This window comes from Eulemur rufifrons, chromosome 7 (assembly GCF_041146395.1).
Source record: "Eulemur rufifrons isolate Redbay chromosome 7, OSU_ERuf_1, whole genome shotgun sequence".
Classification (NCBI taxonomy): Eukaryota; Metazoa; Chordata; class Mammalia; order Primates; family Lemuridae; genus Eulemur; species Eulemur rufifrons.
Window position 1 is genome coordinate 280,955,065 of NC_090989.1, and position 16,462 is coordinate 280,971,526.

At 49.5% G+C, this 16,462-nt stretch overlaps 1 protein-coding gene and 1 pseudogene across 1 annotated transcript in view; one reads left to right on the forward strand and one right to left on the reverse strand.

Annotated features, from left to right (window-relative positions):
- Nucleotides 1–395: 395 nt before the first annotated feature.
- LOC138388686 (small nucleolar RNA U3) lies at nt 396–601 on the reverse strand (annotated as a pseudogene).
- A 14,402-nt stretch (nt 602–15,003) lies between these two features.
- The window catches only part of HMCN2 (hemicentin 2), a 139,232-nt gene continuing 137,773 nt past the window's right edge, over nt 15,004–16,462 (forward strand). Inside the window, exon 1 of the mRNA XM_069476953.1 lies at nt 15,004–15,253. Within this exon, the coding sequence (XP_069333054.1) occupies nt 15,004–15,253 (250 nt within the window). The remainder of the gene's footprint in view (nt 15,254–16,462) is intronic.

A 16,462-nucleotide genomic window follows, 5' to 3' on the forward strand; every position in this document is an offset into this window, starting at 1 on the left:
TTATTTAAAAACATATATTAAGTTCTTTTCAGAACTATCAATATATATCGGTAGCTCTTACTATTCTATGCTGACATTTTTCGGGTTTCACATTTTTAAACGTTATTTTTTTGAATTAAAATACAGGATAACTGACTTTATTTTTTGCTGTAAAATTGTGTGGATTTTAACACATGCATAAGTTTGCACAACCAGCACTGCAGTCAGGATCAGAACAGCTCCTTTATGCTACTACCGCTTTGTGGTCACACCCTCGCCCTACCCTCTGGCACCTGCTCATCTGTTCTCTGTCGCTACAGTTTTGTATTTTTGAGGATGTCATGGAAACGGAAGCATGCAGTGTGTAACTTTTTGAGACTGGCTGCTTTTTTTTTTTTTTCCCTTTTTTCAAAGGAACATCCCAGACTGTCCTCTCCCTCTCCCTCTCCCAAAGGAAGAGAAGGGCGGTCTTCGATTGCAAATGGCAGTTGCAGTGAAGCGACGCCAAGACCGGCTTCACGCTCAGGAGAGGACGCTGCGCCGCCTCCTGGTGGTTTCCGTGCTCTACGCGTTCAGAGAAACTTCTCTAGTACTATAGAAATGATCCTGAAAGAATGGTCTTTGAGACTGGCTTCTTTCACTCAGTCTAGTGCTTTTAAGGCAGATGCAAGTTGTTGCTTGTACTGATAGCATGTTCCTTCGTGTCGCTGAGTGGTACTGGTGTACCGTGGTTTACCTATCCATTCTCCTGCTGGAGGACATTTCCAGTTTTTGGCGATTAGGAATAGAGCTGCTGTAAACATTCGTGGATATGTTTTTGTGTGAACCTAAGCTTTCATTTCTTTAGGGCTAATACCCAAGTGGTATGGCCGGCTCAGATGGCAAGTGTATGAGCTTTATCAGAATCTGCCAAACCGTTTTCCAGAGCAGCTGTACCATTTTGCATTTCACCTGCACTGAGTGAGAGTTCCAGCTCTGCTGCATCCTCGCTAGCACTCAGAATTGTCAGTATTCTTTTTGTTTATTTTTAATTTTTATTATTTAGTTATTTATTTTGAGACAGAGTCTTGCTCTGTCGCCCTAGGCAGAGTGCAGTGGCGTCATTGCAGCTCACAGCAACCTCAAACTCCTGGGCTCAAGTGATCCTCCCCCCTCAGTCTCACAGAGTGCTAGGATTACAGGCGTGAGCCACCGTGCCCGGCCCAGTATTCTTTTTAAATCTTGCCATTCTACTAAGTGTGTCATGGTATCTCACCATGGCTTGAATATGCATTTCCCTGACGGCAAATGATGCTGAACATATTGAACATTTGCCTTCTCTAATGTCCTCTTTGGGTTATTTTGGTGTTGAATTCTGAGAGCTCTCATTCTGCATGAAGTCTTTTGTGGGATATGTGATTTGCAAATATTTTCTCTTGGTCAGTAGTTTGTCCTTTCACACCATTCTGTCATTTGCAGAGCAAACATTATTAATTTTGATGAAGTCAATTTATCAACTTTTCCTTCTATTGATTGTGCTTTTGGTGTCATGTCTAAAAACTCTTTGCCTATCTCCCAGGCATGAATATTTTCTCCTATGTTTCTTCAAAAAGTTTTATGACTTTATGTTTTTAAATTTAGATCTATGGGCCGGGCGCGGTGGCTCACGCCTGTAATCCTAGCACTCTGGGAGGCCGAGGTGGGCGGATCGTTTGAGCTCAGGAGTTCGAGACCAGCCTGAGCAAGAGCGAGACCCCATCTCTACTAAAAATAGAAAGAAATGATATGGACAGCTAAAAATATATATTAAAAAAATTAGCCGGGCATGGTGGTGTATGCCTGTAGTCCCAGCTACTCGGGAGGCTGAGACAGGAGGATCGCTTGAGCTCAGGAGTTTGAGGTTGCTGTGAGCTAGGCTGACGCCACGGCACTCACTCTAGCCTGGGCAACAGAGTGAGACTCTGTCTCAAAAAAAAAAAAAAAAAAAAAAATTTAGATCTATGGCCGGGCGCGGTGGCTCACGCCTGTAATCCTAGCACTCTGGGAGGCCGAGGTGGGCGGATCGTTTGAGCTCAGGAGTTCAAGACCAGCCTGAGCAAGAGCAAGACCCCATCTCTACTAAAAATAGAAAGAAATTATATAGACAGCTAAAAATATATATAGAAAAAATTAGCCGGGCATGGTGGCACATGCCTGTAGTCCCAGCTACTCGGGAGGCCGAGACAGGAGGATCCTTTGAGCTCAGGAGATTGAGGTTGCTGTGAGCTAGGCTGACGCCATGGCACTCACTCTAGCCTGGGCAACAGAGTGAGACTCTGTCTCAAAAAAAAAAAAAAATCAAAAAAAAAAAAAAAAAATTTAGATCTATGATTCGTTTTGAATTGATTTTTGTATAAGTTGTGAGGTTTAGATCACGGTTTGTTTTTTATTGTTGGTTTTTTACACACGGATGTCCAGTTGTTGCAAGACCATATGTGGGAAAGATTATCCTTTCTTCATAGAAATGCCTTTGCGTTTTTGTCAAAAATCAGCCATAATTGTATGGACCTATTTCTGGACTTTCTATTCTGTTCCTTTGATCAGTGTGTCCCTTTGTCAATACCACACCGTCTTGGTAACTGTTCCTGTATGTTAAGTCTTAAAATGGAGTAGTGTGATTCCTCCCACTTTTTCTTTTTCAAAATTGTTTTAGGTATTTTAGTTCCTTTGCATGACAGTGTAACTTTCAGAATAAGTTTGTCTATACCTTTTTAAAAACCTGCTGCAATTTATGTTGGAATTGCATGAAGTCTGCAGCTCAGTTACTGTGCTGGGTCTTCCCATCCATGCACAGAGCATGTCTTTCCATGTCTTAGGTTTTGTTTGCTTTCTATCATCAGCATTTTGCAGTTTTCAGCATAGGGATCTTATATATGCTTTCTTAGATTTATACCTAAGTAACTCATTTTGGGGAGCTACTATAAATGGTATTATTTTTTAAAAAATGTTAATTTCCAGTTGCTCATTACTAGTGAGTAGAAATAAGGTTGAATTTGGTCTGTTGACCTTGATCCTCCTACCATGCTAAACTCACTTATTAGTTTTGGGGCTTTTTCTTTTTTGGGTAAATTTATTAGAATTTTCTATTCTGATAACCATGTCATCTGAAGAGAACAGTTTTAGCTCTTCCTTTCCAGTCTAGAGGACCATTGTTTCCTTGCCTGACTGCACTGACTAGAATGTCCTGTACAACACTGGAGAGGAGCAGCAAGCGTGGACATCCTCGTCTTGCTCCCGGTCATGGGCGAAAGCGTTCTGTCTCTCGCCAGTGCGACGTAGGATGTTAACTGTAGTTTTTTTGTAGATGCCATTTATCAGGTTGAGTAAATTTTCTTCCATTCCTATTTGCTGAGAGCTTTTTCATGAATGAACATGGAATTTTGTCAAATGCTTTCTCTGACTCAATTGATATATGATTTTCTCTCTTCATATGGGGAATCACATGGATTGCTTTTGAATATGAAAGTAGTCTTGTGTTCCTGGGATAAGCCCCACTTAGTCGTGATATAGCATTCTTTTTATATGTTTCTGAATTTGATTTGCTAATATTTTGTTCAGGATTTTTGCATCTGTGTTCATGAGAAATATTGGTCTGTAGCATTCATTTATTGTTGTCTTTGGTTTTGGTGTCAGGGTAATGCTGGTGTCATAAAATCAGTTAGAAAGTATTCTCTTTTATTGAGTAAAGTTGTTTTTTCCCCCCTTTTAAATATTTGGTATAATTCAGCAATAATTGGGCATGAAGTCTTCCTTTCTGAAAAATTTTTAAGCTAAAATCTGATTTTTTAACAGTTACAGGGTGAATCAGATTATCTATTTCATCTTGGGTGATTTTGGTACTTTGCAGTTTTGGAGGAGTTTGTCCATTTCATCTAAGCTGTTGGGTGTATGTGCACAGAGCTGTTCAAACTCTTCCCTTCTTGTCCTTTGAATGTCTGTGGGGCCTGTAGTGATGCCCCTCCTTTCATTCCTGGTATTGGTAATTTTTCGTTTTTCCCTAGTTAGTCTTTCTGTAAGTTTATCTATTTTATTGATCTTTTCAAAGAACCAGCTTTTGGCTTCATTGATTTTCTCTATTATTTTTCTGATTTCTATATTATTGATTTTAGCGCTTTTTTTTTTTTTTTGAGACAGAGTCTCACTCTGTTGCCTGGGCTAGAGTGCCATGGCATCAGCCTAGCTCACAGCAACCTCAAACTCCTGGGCTCAAGCAAACCTCCTGCCTCAGCCTCCCTAGTAGCTGGGACTACAGGCATGTGCCACCATGGCCGGCTAATTTTTCTATATATATTTTTAGCTGTCCATATAATTTCTTTCTATTTTTTTAGTATAGACGGGGTCTCGCTCTTGCTCAGGCTGGTCTTGAACTCCTGAGCTCAGACAATCCTCCCACCTCGGCCTTCCAGAGTGCTAGGATTACAGGCGTGAGCCACCACGCCCAACCTGATTTTAGCTCTTTATTTCCTTCCTTATATTAATATTTTGGGTTTATTTTACACTTCTTTTTCCATTTTCTTAAAGTGGAAGCTTAGATTCTTGATTTGAGACCTTCTTCTTTTCTAATATAAGCATTTAATGCTATAAAATTTCCCCTAACCCCTCCTTTACCCACATCCTAAAGATTTTGATACATTGTATTTTCATTTTCCTTATTGATCTCTAGTTTAATTCCATTATGGTCACAGAACATACTTTATATATTTTAGTCCTTTTAAATCTGTTAAGGTTTGTTAACACCTAGGATTTGTTGTATCTTGGTGATTTTTCACAATAGAAAAGAACGTGTATTCTGATGTTGGGTGGAACATTCTATAAATGTCAATGAGATACAGGTAGCTGATGGTTTTGTTCAGTCATCCTGTACTTGCTGATTTTCTATCTGCTAGTCTACCAATTACTGAGAGAAGCAGAGCCACCATTGCAGGAATTGGTCAAGTAGAGGACAAAATTTTACTTCTGAAGGGTGAAATGCCTTGATCACCCGAGAGGCTGAGTCAGCGTGTGGTGCTGGGTCCTCATGGCAGCATTGGGGTCATTTACTGCACCCCCTTGGGAGGCGGACACGCACAGGCTTGAGTCTTACCAGTCCTCCTGCTCCCTAAGGGGGAGTTCATGGCTTATGGTTGAGTTTCAGACCTACGCACATCCAAACACATGTATGCCTAGAACTTATTTGTCCTTATGTTTTTTGATGCCATTTTTGAAGAGAGAAGGTTACTGGCAGTCTGTTTGCTGCCTTTCCCGGTCCTGACCTCTTAATGAAGATTTTACTGTTTTCTTTGAGGTTTTGTGGGTTGAGGAGGGGTAATGGGTGAAGAAGATAGGACAAGTCTAAAGGCGCTAAATTTATTTGCCTTTTAGAAAGAGCTCATCGCTATTAGATGGAGAAAATGATAGATTTGCAAGGGAGAAGAGAGCTGGGGCAAGGGAGAGAGGAAGAGACACGCGGAGGTGCAGCTGTGAGGGTGAGAGGCCTCGGGGGGAGACGTGTTGAAAGGGGACTATGGGAAGCTGAGCGAGGGCTGTGAGGTGTGATTCCCCCTTCGCTGACACTCCAGGCGTCTTCGGCAAAGACCGACTGGCCTCTCTGCCGCCGCTGAGTCCCACTGGTGTTTCTTTTGGCTGTGACGCCTCACTGAGCGGGGCCTGACTGTCAGACAGAGGCCAAGCTGTCGTGTTCCATGTGTTAATTCGAGGAACACCCTACAGGAGTTTGTGTGTGTGGTGCACTTTCTCTCATTCCAGGCCAGGAAGGTGCAGAATTGCACTCCCGCCCCAGGAAGGGAGACTTGGCAAGAATGTTGCGATTGGAATTCAGGGAACTCTTTAATTATTAAAGTCCTGTATTTAAAGTGGATTGCTTCCTCCAAGACAGGTCATCAACTCCCTCAGTGAGCACGGTTTTCCAGTTGCATCAAAAAATATATTTTTCCCTTTTTAAGTTCACAGGGCAAGGAGGAACTACTTGGGGTGGGGCCTTAGTCAGAGATGTTTGGGAAAAAAGGGGAAAAAACCCATCCCAAGCCCTGAACCAGCCCCCTTCCAACCCCTCCACCGGAGCTGTAAATGGCAAGGAGCTATTGGGACCAATGCTAATAATAGCTTGCTGTACCCAGCAATTACTGAGTGCTTGCTGGATGCTGGATTGTCTCACATATAGTGAAAGTGGTTAGGCCAGGACCTCGCATAGGAAGATGTTCAATTAATATCTGCCGACTGACCAGTGTTGGCCTCTGCCAATGGCATTTTTGTGCTTAGGGATTTTTCTCCTTTTAGCCATGAGTCAGTTGTCATCTCAAGAGAAAAACAGGCTCATGAGGTATCTCCTGAATAAAGCAACATTTCCCCCCTTCTTTACTTAGGATTTTTGTTACAAATGGCAGAAATCCAACCCGAATGAGCCTAAGCAAGAAAAAGGAAGTTACTAATTCACACAATCACACCACAGGAAGTATGGTGGCAGCAGGGACTTGAAGGATGTCAGGCTTCTCTCTCTGTTTCTTGACCCTGCTGCCTTCATTCTGTCCTACTGCAGATGACCCCTACTGCTGGGGAACATGGCTGCTGGCCCCTAGTACATAGCCTTTCAGTCCCATGACCCCAGAGACAAGACACATTCTTCCCCAGTAGGAACATCCCAGGGAAAGATGTTGATTGGCTCTGTGTGGGTCACATGCCCAGCTCTAGACCAATCACTGTAAGCTGGAGGAATGGGACAATATGATTAGCTCAGCCTGGGTCACGTGACCACTCCTTGGGTGGGGGAAGTCTGTTGGAAGCCATTACCAGAAGAAATGGAGCAGAGTTTTTAACTGTAGGCAACAGAAGGTAACTTTTGTTGATTATTATTATTATCATTATTTTTAGAGACAGGGTCTTGCTCTGTCGCCAGGGCTGGAGTGCAGTAGCTCAGTCACAGCTCGCCGCAATCTCAAGCAATCCCCCTCCTCAGCCTCCAGAGAAGCCAGACTGCAGGTGTGCACCGCCACACCTGCTAATTTTTTTTTAATTTTTAATTTTTGTAGAGTCGAAGTCTGATTATGTTGTCCAGGCTGACCTCAAACTCCTGGCCTCAAACGACCTTCCCGCCTCGGCCTCCGAAAGTGTAATTTTTGCTGACTTAAGCAGCACTATTAAGTGCTCACACATGAGGTACAGAATTATGCTTGGTGCCACCCAGGCAGAAACAAGCCCCTGAAGCCATCGCAGCCCTCGTTTGATGACTAGAGGCTGTGGCTCACTGCACTGCCCCTGCCACTGCCACTAAGGGGCCACCAGCTTCTTTGGGTTTCTGGTTCCAGAGGTGAGTGTATTTGATGGGTGGAGCCTGTGACACACCCACGCCTCAGCTGCGGGAGATGATAGGAAAGCGAGTGACTGACGTCTTGGCATCTGTGGTCGGAAGCGCGTTCTGCTCCCCACTAAGCCTTGTGCAGGGGAATTCCCAAAGTCAAGACAAATGTACAGGCCCTATGTAGTGTGTGCAAGCAGCAGCCACTAACCGCTTTGTTCTTGAGGCTTTCATTCCTGCCTATTTCTATTAATTCTAAATGTCAAATGAGATGTAATTAGATCTCCTTTGCTGCCGGAGTCCACCCCATAAATCTTGGCCCTTGGCAAGCAGCTCCTCTTCATGCTAAGAAGGTCATGGCTTGATGTCTGGGCTGGGGAGCATCATTTCTCTCCTTCAGATTTTCCAAATGGGGTTTCTTGGGAAGCAGCTCCAGACACCATTAATTTAAACATCTTTAATCTGATTCCTTGTGCGATTCTCTGTTTTAATCAAAGGTCAGCTGTCACGGCATAATGGTTAGGATTGATCTTTTTCGTTGATCAACATCATCTTGGTGACACTGTGGATTCTTCGGTCCTTGGGGGAGACGTCCCGAGGCTAAATTAAATTGGCAGGTACTTCAAGGAGACTAATGGGGAGGAGTCCAGGGCGGTAAGAGAGCTCCAGACTGGGCCCAGAACCCCTCACCCCCACTGCAGGGGCTGGCTGGACTCAGCCTCCCTTAGAGGAAGAGGGTGGCCCAGCTGGCCTCCCCAGGCACCCTGGTCAGTTGAGATCCCCTTCCTCTGGTTTCCCAACTGCCCTCCCCAGGCAGCCATACCCTGCTTTTAAAACAAAATTGTGATGAAACACACATAACATGAAATTCACTATTTCAATTATTTTAAAATGTACAATTCAGCAGCATTTAGCACATCCACAATGTTGTGCAGCCATCACCGCTGTCTAGTTCCAGAGCACTGTCGCCACCCTCCCCCCAGACCCTGCACCACCCCTCCCGCCCCCAGCCCCCAGCACCCAGTAATCTGCTTTCTGTCTCTCCGGATTTGCCCATTCTGGATATTTCCAGACTCCGGGCCTTTTGTGTCTGGCTTTCTTTAAGGTTCATCCGTGTTGTGGCGTGTACCGGCACGTTGCTCCTGTTTATGGCTAATATCTCTTCAGCCGCATTTTGTTTATCTGTTTGTTCATTGATGGACACTTGGGTTGTTCCGCCTCTGGGCTATTGTGAATAGTGCTGCCGTGCACATCGGTGTATGCGTTTTTTGTTTGAACACCTGGTTTTAATTCTTTTGGCATACACCTAGGAGTGGAATTGCTGGGTAATGTGGTAATTCCATGTTTAATTTTTTGAGGAACCGCCAAATTGTTTTTCACAGCAGCTGCCTCATCGTGTGTTCCTGCCGCCCTGCCGTCTTGACCTGGCATCTTTAAGTGCTTTGAAATGATTTTTCTTGGCTGCCATGCTTGCCTTCCACTCCCTTGGAGACAGGCTCTCGGAATCTTCTGGTTGACAAGAGCTCATCTGCTGAACAGTCCGGGGTGATGTGCTGATGGGAGCGGCTGGGGACGTCTTGTCCAAGCTGAGTACATTATCACAGGGGCTTCCAGAGCGCATCTCTGCATCTTTGCTGTTCGACTTGGAGGAAGTAGGGCTGACGATGGGCACATAGGCGGGAGGGGGGGTCCTGATTTGGGGGCAGGTCAGGCTGCACAGAAATGCCAGCTTTAATGGCCCTGTCCCCAACACAGGGACTATCCACATTCTTCAACCCCCTGGGGAGATGATTCAAGTAATGAGAGAATGTAAGTTATGAGGAATTGTTAAAGGAACTAGGAACTGCTTATTGTATTTTAACTGTACCGATCGAGCTTATGAGTTAATAAAATAAGGAAGGGGCTTGGAATTTTCCTGTTCTATCCATCCATTCATACAACACCTATTTATTATGCTTCTTCTGTGTTCCAGATGCTGTCTTGGCCTTGGGGGTATGAATGAGAATGAGTCCAATGTGGTCTCTGTCCTTTGGAGGCACTTTGCCCTGTGGGTCACTTTCTGCAGTGGACAATCCCAGCTCCTTCGTCAGGGCGCCTCGGCACCTGCCCCTGGGGCTAGAGTCCAAAGTCGGCCCATAAGGAGAGATCTAGTCGTAGCAGAAATTGTTTAGCAATCCCTCAGACTCCACATGAAGGTCAGTCTCCACTGTTTTGTGTTTATCGCCTGAATAGGAACAGTTGTGTAAAACTGTATACTGTATGGTGGAAAAACAAAAGGATAGGCCCGTCTCTGTGGGAATGCTTCTGGCTGCAGTAACAGAGAACGCAGTGCAATTAGCTTAACTGTGCGTCATCACACGTCACAAGAAAGCCATACGCAGGGCAGCCCTGAAGCCCTGTTCTCTTTACACGCTGGGTTTGGGCTGGTTCCTCAGGGTTTCAACATGGGCGTGCAGTTCCTTGGCTCTGATGCAGACATTACAGCACTGGGTAGAAGAGGGGCTCCACTTTCTTTTTTCCTTGTCTTTTTTTTCTAGAAGCTTTCTAGTTTAGATTTACACTTAGGCTTTTGAATCAGCTCCAATTAATTTTCGTGCCTGGTGTGAGGTAGGGACTGAGGTTCACTGTTTTGCCATACAGATATCCAGTTGTTCCAACACCATGAGTGTTCCTTTCCCCGTTGGCGCCTTTGTCAAGAGTCGATTGGCCACATCCGTGTGGATCTGTCTCTGGGCTCTCTATTCTGTCCTACTGACTGATTTGTCTTTCCTTTTGCCTACACCACAGTCTCAATTCCTGCTGCTTTAGAATAAGACTTCAAGTCAGGCAGTGGAGTCCTCTGACTCTGGTCTTTTATGTTTCTTTTGGAGACGCACCAGCACACACTCCTCCATGTCCCACTGGCCAGAAATGCATCACATGCTCGTTCCCAGCCCAATCACTGGCAGTGGGTAGGGGGCCATGGAGGCCCAGCCCATGAGGATGTCCTTTGTGAAAGGGAAGGGCCCCCTCCCCCAAGTCACAAGGAGCAAGAGCAGACACCTGAACCAGAAAGCCAGGGAAAAGCCAGGCTTTCCAGGAAGAAGCAGTGAAGAGTTTAGGGAAGGAAGCCGACAGCGTCTGTTAACAAAACAGTTAAATGGAATTTTTAATTATGAGAGAGAGAGGGTAAGAAAGAGGACAAAAGAATAAAAGAGACAGAAAGCAAACCTCAACTCACTGTGGATATTGTTGCCAGCCACAAATGACAAGATAAAGGTGACAAAATGGCCATAAATGACAACGAGGCTTAGTATACAGCCCAAAGAGTGAGCAACGACCCCTGCCAACAAGTCGGGCTCCTTCTCCCTGACGACAGCATCAGGGGCTCAGTGGGACATGAGCCCATCCAGGGGAGGACAGAGTGGTGGGGAGCAAGTCTCAGAGCGGCTGTCTCCGGTTTAATTCTTACTTGTTTGTTTTGACACATGGGGATGGGCAGCGGTTCCTGCACTTCTCAAGCTGCCCAAATATTTCTTGGGATGGTCTCAAACCATTCCTCGTGGGACATGTGACTTGGAGTCTGGTTCCACAGAGAGCCTGAATTCAGCAGTAAATCCCCAGCGTCTGGCTTGGCGCTCCGGGCTCAGGGTGCAGATCCTGACTTCTTGGCTCCTCTGTGTGTCCTCAGTGGCTCCATGTTCCGAGTTGTCTGTCATTCCCCCCGACCTCCTGCTGGTCTTGTTTTCCAGGCCCCCATTTATTTCTTTAATTCTTCCTAGAGGAACGGCGCTCTGAAGCTATTTCAGTTCCCAGGCCCTGGGCAGGCAGAACCATTGCGTCATTCCCGCGGTGGTTCCTCCGCCTCCTGTCTCTGCCCCGGCGTTTTGGTGAACTAGCCTGTGAGCTGACAGCATCTCAAAGATACCAAATGTCTGAAGCTGGAGCCTGAGTCTGGCCCAAGGAGTTGCTTGAGAGGACTGTGCGAGTCTGAGGAAGACACCACACTCCTCATTGGTCCTTCCAGAACTGGGCAAAGTTCTGCTTGCTGGGACCCCCGTACAAATCGTCGCCCCACTGTCCAAGGTGGCATGGAGGGGGGGATGGGTCACAGGCTTTGCAGGAAGGCAGATGCAGACGCAAAGCGTAGTAGGGACATGGACGGTACCCCTCCGAGCCTCAGTTTCCTCATCTATCATCCAGAGAGGAAATGTTGGCACTAGAGGTTGTCAAGGGGCAGCTGACAGTGTCTGGCTGTCTTTGGGGACTTGGCAAATACTATTCACCCTTTGCATTTTTCTTCTATCAGAGGAATACAGCAGACTCCGTCCGGGAGAGGGCCGAGTGGGATGAGCTGAGTGGGGGACGTCAGAACACAGAAGATTTAATACGGCTAAGACGAGGGCACATTTAGGGAGCAGGACCTAGGGAAGTGTAAGGAACGGCGTGGGAAGGGAGGACACCAGCCAGTGTCTTGGTCCCTTAGCAGGACCTAGGGAAGTGTAAGGAACAGCGTGGGAAGGGAGGACACCAGCCAGTGTCTTGAGCCCGAGGTTCTGACTGTTCCTGGATCTCAGAGCAGACGCAACCCCGGGCGGGGCTGCGCGGGGCGGGTGAGCAGCGGCAGTGCCGCTTCCTTCGCATGGACGGCCCTGGTGCTCCCACGGCATGCGGGACTGCTGGCCTTGCACGCTTTGCTTACATGACCGTGCTTACGTTCTTGGGAAGCCCTGAGCACCCAGAGCGGCCCTTCCTTGGGTTAGCAGCCCTGGCCACCCTGGCTGGGCAGCAGGATCAGGCCAGATGTCACTCTTGGATGAGCCATGGCAGGTGGGTGGCGTGTGCCTGCCCAGGCTTCCTTCCGTGGCAGTTTGGGGAGGCCGTGCCAAGAGGAGCCCAGACCTTCTCCCACACCTTCCTGTGTCCCTGAGGGACCCTGGCAGTGGTTCCAGAGTGGCGAGGCTGCAAGAACTATCATGGGTTATCTTGTTGGCCTCCCCTGCATCTCAAATCATTCTATAAATGAGGAAACCAAGGCCCAGGCAGGGGAGGACGGTGCTCAAGGTCACCAGGCTTTGTCAGAACTCAAATCCATGATCCCGTTTGCCCCTTGTGACCAGCTCAGGGAGGAGCATCTTGCTTTCTTTGGGCCAGCTCTGCTCTTACATCCTTGGGAAGTAGATTTACGGCTTCCTGGCATCTTCAAGTTTCCCCTCTGAACTTCTGCTGCTGCGGGCTGTCTGAAATGCAGATCGGATCACTTCCCTGCCTGACGTTCCTCAATAGCTCCCCAGTGCCTTTGGAAAGCCCCCATGCCCCTTTGCAAGCCACTGAAGGCCATGGCCTGGGCTTTGTCCTGTCTGCCATCACCCTCTACTTGCACTGGGCTGCGTGCCATGGGGTTCTCAGGTCGCCTTGCCTTTGCACATGCTGTTCCCACTCTCAAATGCCCTTCCCTCTTGGTCTCGAAGACTTCTCAGGCTCACTCTGTGGCCTCCCACGACCTTTTAGGCTGATCTACTCCTTCCTCTGAGCTCCCAGAGCACTTGCTAATTCCTCTATTAGCACTTATCTCATTGACTTAGAATTATCTGTTTACATGTCTCTGCTCCCCAGGGTGGGAGGCATGTCTCTGCATCTCTCTATCCCCCCTACCCTCACAGTGCCTAGCAGAGTGCCTGGCCACAGCTCAGGCTCAGCAAATGCTTGTGGCATGAATGCCTGAGGGACCTACTTGTCCCCAAAGGTTCCCTGCACTGTGCCTGAAATTTGTAAGTCCTGCCTCGTTCCTGGCTGCTGTTGGCTTTTGCCTTCCCACAGCTGGGGCCTCTCTCCTCTCTCCAACAGCTGGCCTGGCCCTGCCCAGACTCTGGGGGCAGTCACAGCCTTAGCCCAGGGAGATTTAAAGAGCCAGCGTTCAGAAGTGCAGGTGACTTAACTTCCCATGAGCTTGCCTACAAGTTCCACTCCCACACGGGGTCTGGGGACCTGACTTCCACCATATCTCATGAGATAAGTGGTTCCATGGGAGATCACTTCTCTGGGATACCAGTCCTGGTCTAAAACCAAGTCCCTGAGGATGTGCGATGCCTGCCACCATGGCCAACACCCAGCCACCGAGCTTCTGTGACACCTGCTGCCCCAACCATCATCAGGCACCTACCATCAAGAACTCATAGCTGGAGTGGGAGGGACAGACCCACAGACATGACACTGGCCATACCGTGTGGCAGAGCTAGGACAAGGGTCAGAGGAGAGGCCATGGGCTCAGAGCAAGGGTGCCAGTACAGCCTCAGAGGTGGTGTCTGAGCTGACACTGAGGGGGAAGGTGGGGGTGTGGGGTGGGAGCTTCCCTCTGGCTGAGGGCTCTTCAGGCACAGATACTGGAGGAGGATCTCTCACCCCAAATCCCAGGCCCGGAGCCCTCAGCCATGTCTGTGGGGCTAGCTGTCCCCATCCCGGGAGCGTGGCGTTCTAGGAGGGATTGAGGGGTGAGGGGGTAGCTGCCCTGTTTCACATGACTCCAAACCAGGCATGCCCACAAAAGCTGTCATTTGTTTATTTGTTCAGGCAACATTTAGTGAGTCCCCACCATGTGCCAGGGACTGGGTAGGGAAATGGGAACTGATCCAGGGGGACCAAGACATAGCCCTGCCCTCAACAGGCTCATAGGCCAGTGGGGAGACAGGCGCAGACACAGGCCATGAGAACACAGCCGTGCCTGACCTGGCCGGCATGAGCACTGGTAGAGGGAGTATTATCAGGAGGGGCTGGCCGAACCCAGCCCCAGGCAGCACGGCACTGGGGAGGTCGGTGGAGGAGGGGTATCTCCCATCCTTCTGGAGTCACCAGATGACCTGTGACAATGTCTTTAACACAAAGGAGGCAGCAGAACTCAGGGGCTTTGGAGTCTTTCTAGATCTGGCTTCTAATCCTGTCTTCACTACTTGAGAGCTGAGTGACCTTGGGCAAATGACTTCACCTCTCTGAGCCTTAGGAGCTTCAGTTTGCGCATCTGTAAAATGGGTTTAGTGTTAGTTTTCCTCCAGGGTTGCAGCGTGCATTCAAGGAAATAACTGCAAAAATACTGAGCACACGTAAGTGCTTGACTTCTGGTTGCTAATGACAGCAGCAATAATTGCAATGACTGGAACCACAGAGCCCTGCAGAAAGAAAAGGTGTTGCAGTGTGTGTGTGTGTGTGTGTGTGTGTGTTTAGGGGAGTTACTGAGGGACTGGGTGGACGAAGCTGAAAAACAAGGGTCCACTTCGGTTGGCCAGGCGGGAGAGGGGCGCATACGGGCCGTCGCGTCCCCCGCCCTCCCTCTCCCGCCCCCGCAGTTGGGCGCGCTGTCGGTGGGAGGCGCAGGTGTCCTCTGCGTATCCCCATCCCTTGCTGCCTTGGCTGGGCCCCAGTTCCCTGCTGCCGTCCGCCCCGCGTCCTCCCCTAACCTCGGGTCTGGGCTGGCGAGCAGGGGCTGGGAAAGTTTGAGTCACGGCGAGGGGAGCGGAGGAGGCGGGCCGTGACCCTGAACGGGGTGGGCTCTAGGACCCGCCTCCAGCTCCCAGCAGAGGGACCCCGCCACGCGCCCCTGTCCCGAGCGCACTGGCCGTGTCCCGACTGACCGAGCGAGGCTCCGTGCTGCAGCCGCGCGTCGGCGGCCTCTCGGTGCACCGGGCGGCCGAGCTCGCTTCGACCCACCCGCAGCCCCGCAGCGGGTCGCCGCGCTCAGCACGATGCCCCGGGCGCCGCTCCTGTGGCTGCTGATGACAGTCTCCGTGGCAGCGTCAGTGGCCGGCGTGCCCGGGACTGTGCTGCCCCCCACCACGGGGGACGCCACCCTGGCTTTCGTCTTCGATGTCACCGGCTCGATGTGGGACGACCTGATGCAGGTGATCGACGGCGCTTCGCGCATTCTGGAGCGCAGCCTGAGCCGTCGCAGCCAGGCCATCGCCAACTACGCGCTGGTGCCCTTCCACGACCCAGGTAGCACCCCCCACCCCCACCCCCGCGGCCCCGCCGGGCGCCCCGTCGCGGCGCGCACACCTGCCAGCCCACCTGCCCGCGACTGCGCTCCAGGCGCACCTGGGCGTCCACCGGCTGCGCGGTGGCAGGGCGGACGCCTTCTCGGCACAATCACGCTGTGGGGACCCGGGACAACTGGGGCGGGCCTTGCAGCCGTCCCTTCCCTTCCCCGGGGAACCTGCTCGCCCCCTCTCCCACGCCTCCCGCGTTGGCGCTGTCGGGCTAGTGTCGGATAGGCCGGGGCTCCGCGTTCATGCAGCGCAGCCACCTCTTGGTTGTGAGATTTCAGCAAGTGACCTCACCTTCCTGAGCCTTACTGTCCCCATTTATGAACCGGTGAGAACTGCCTCAGAAACTTGCCGAGGTAGTAAAATGAGGCGCTCAGGTCCAGGACCTGGGGCGCCTTGACCTTTTAGGGCTTTTACTTTTGTTAATTCTTAGAATACACTCCTAGCATGGCCTTTGGAGACCCCAGAGATAGGCCTTGGAGCAAAATGGGGTTCCCAGATGGGGAGCGAGCTCACCCCTGCTGCATCTTGCCCCTGCCTGTCTTCCCGGGGGCGGGGGAGGGGAACAGCAGCTGCCCTTGCTCTGAGCGGTGCCTCCACCTGCCTGCCCGCCCGAACTCCCCCCTGCAGGGCACACCTCTGCTCCCCCAGTATCGCGCTTCCTTTCAGCCCTTGAGAGGGGTCCCTGGGAAGCCCCACCGCGGAGGTCCTCAACCTGGAGTAGCAGAACGGCTTTTCCCCAACATTTTTTCTTAATGAAAAATTTCAAACATAGTAAAGCAGGGGGAAAAGTACTTCCGACACCTGTATGCTCACCAGCTAGATCCTATGAGTTACATATTGCTTTATCATGTCCCTCCATCTAATCACCTTCTATCCAGAGATAAAACAGAAAAAAAAAAAAGAGATTCCTTGCAGAATTGTACTGCAAAGGGGTTTTGTGCTGAGAAAATACACAGTGACCAAAGGCTGTATGGTTAGTAAGCCCTTTTAGGAGAATTTGCATTTATTAATCACCACTTCAGCACAGGTACTTAGAAGATGGGCAACAGTGTCGAGACATAATTCCATGTGGTCTTCGGGCTGAGTTGTCGTCCAGGGGCTTGGAGGCCACTCTCTTTCCGGGAGCTCTAGGCTCTAAAGAGCTCTGTGACTCAACGCT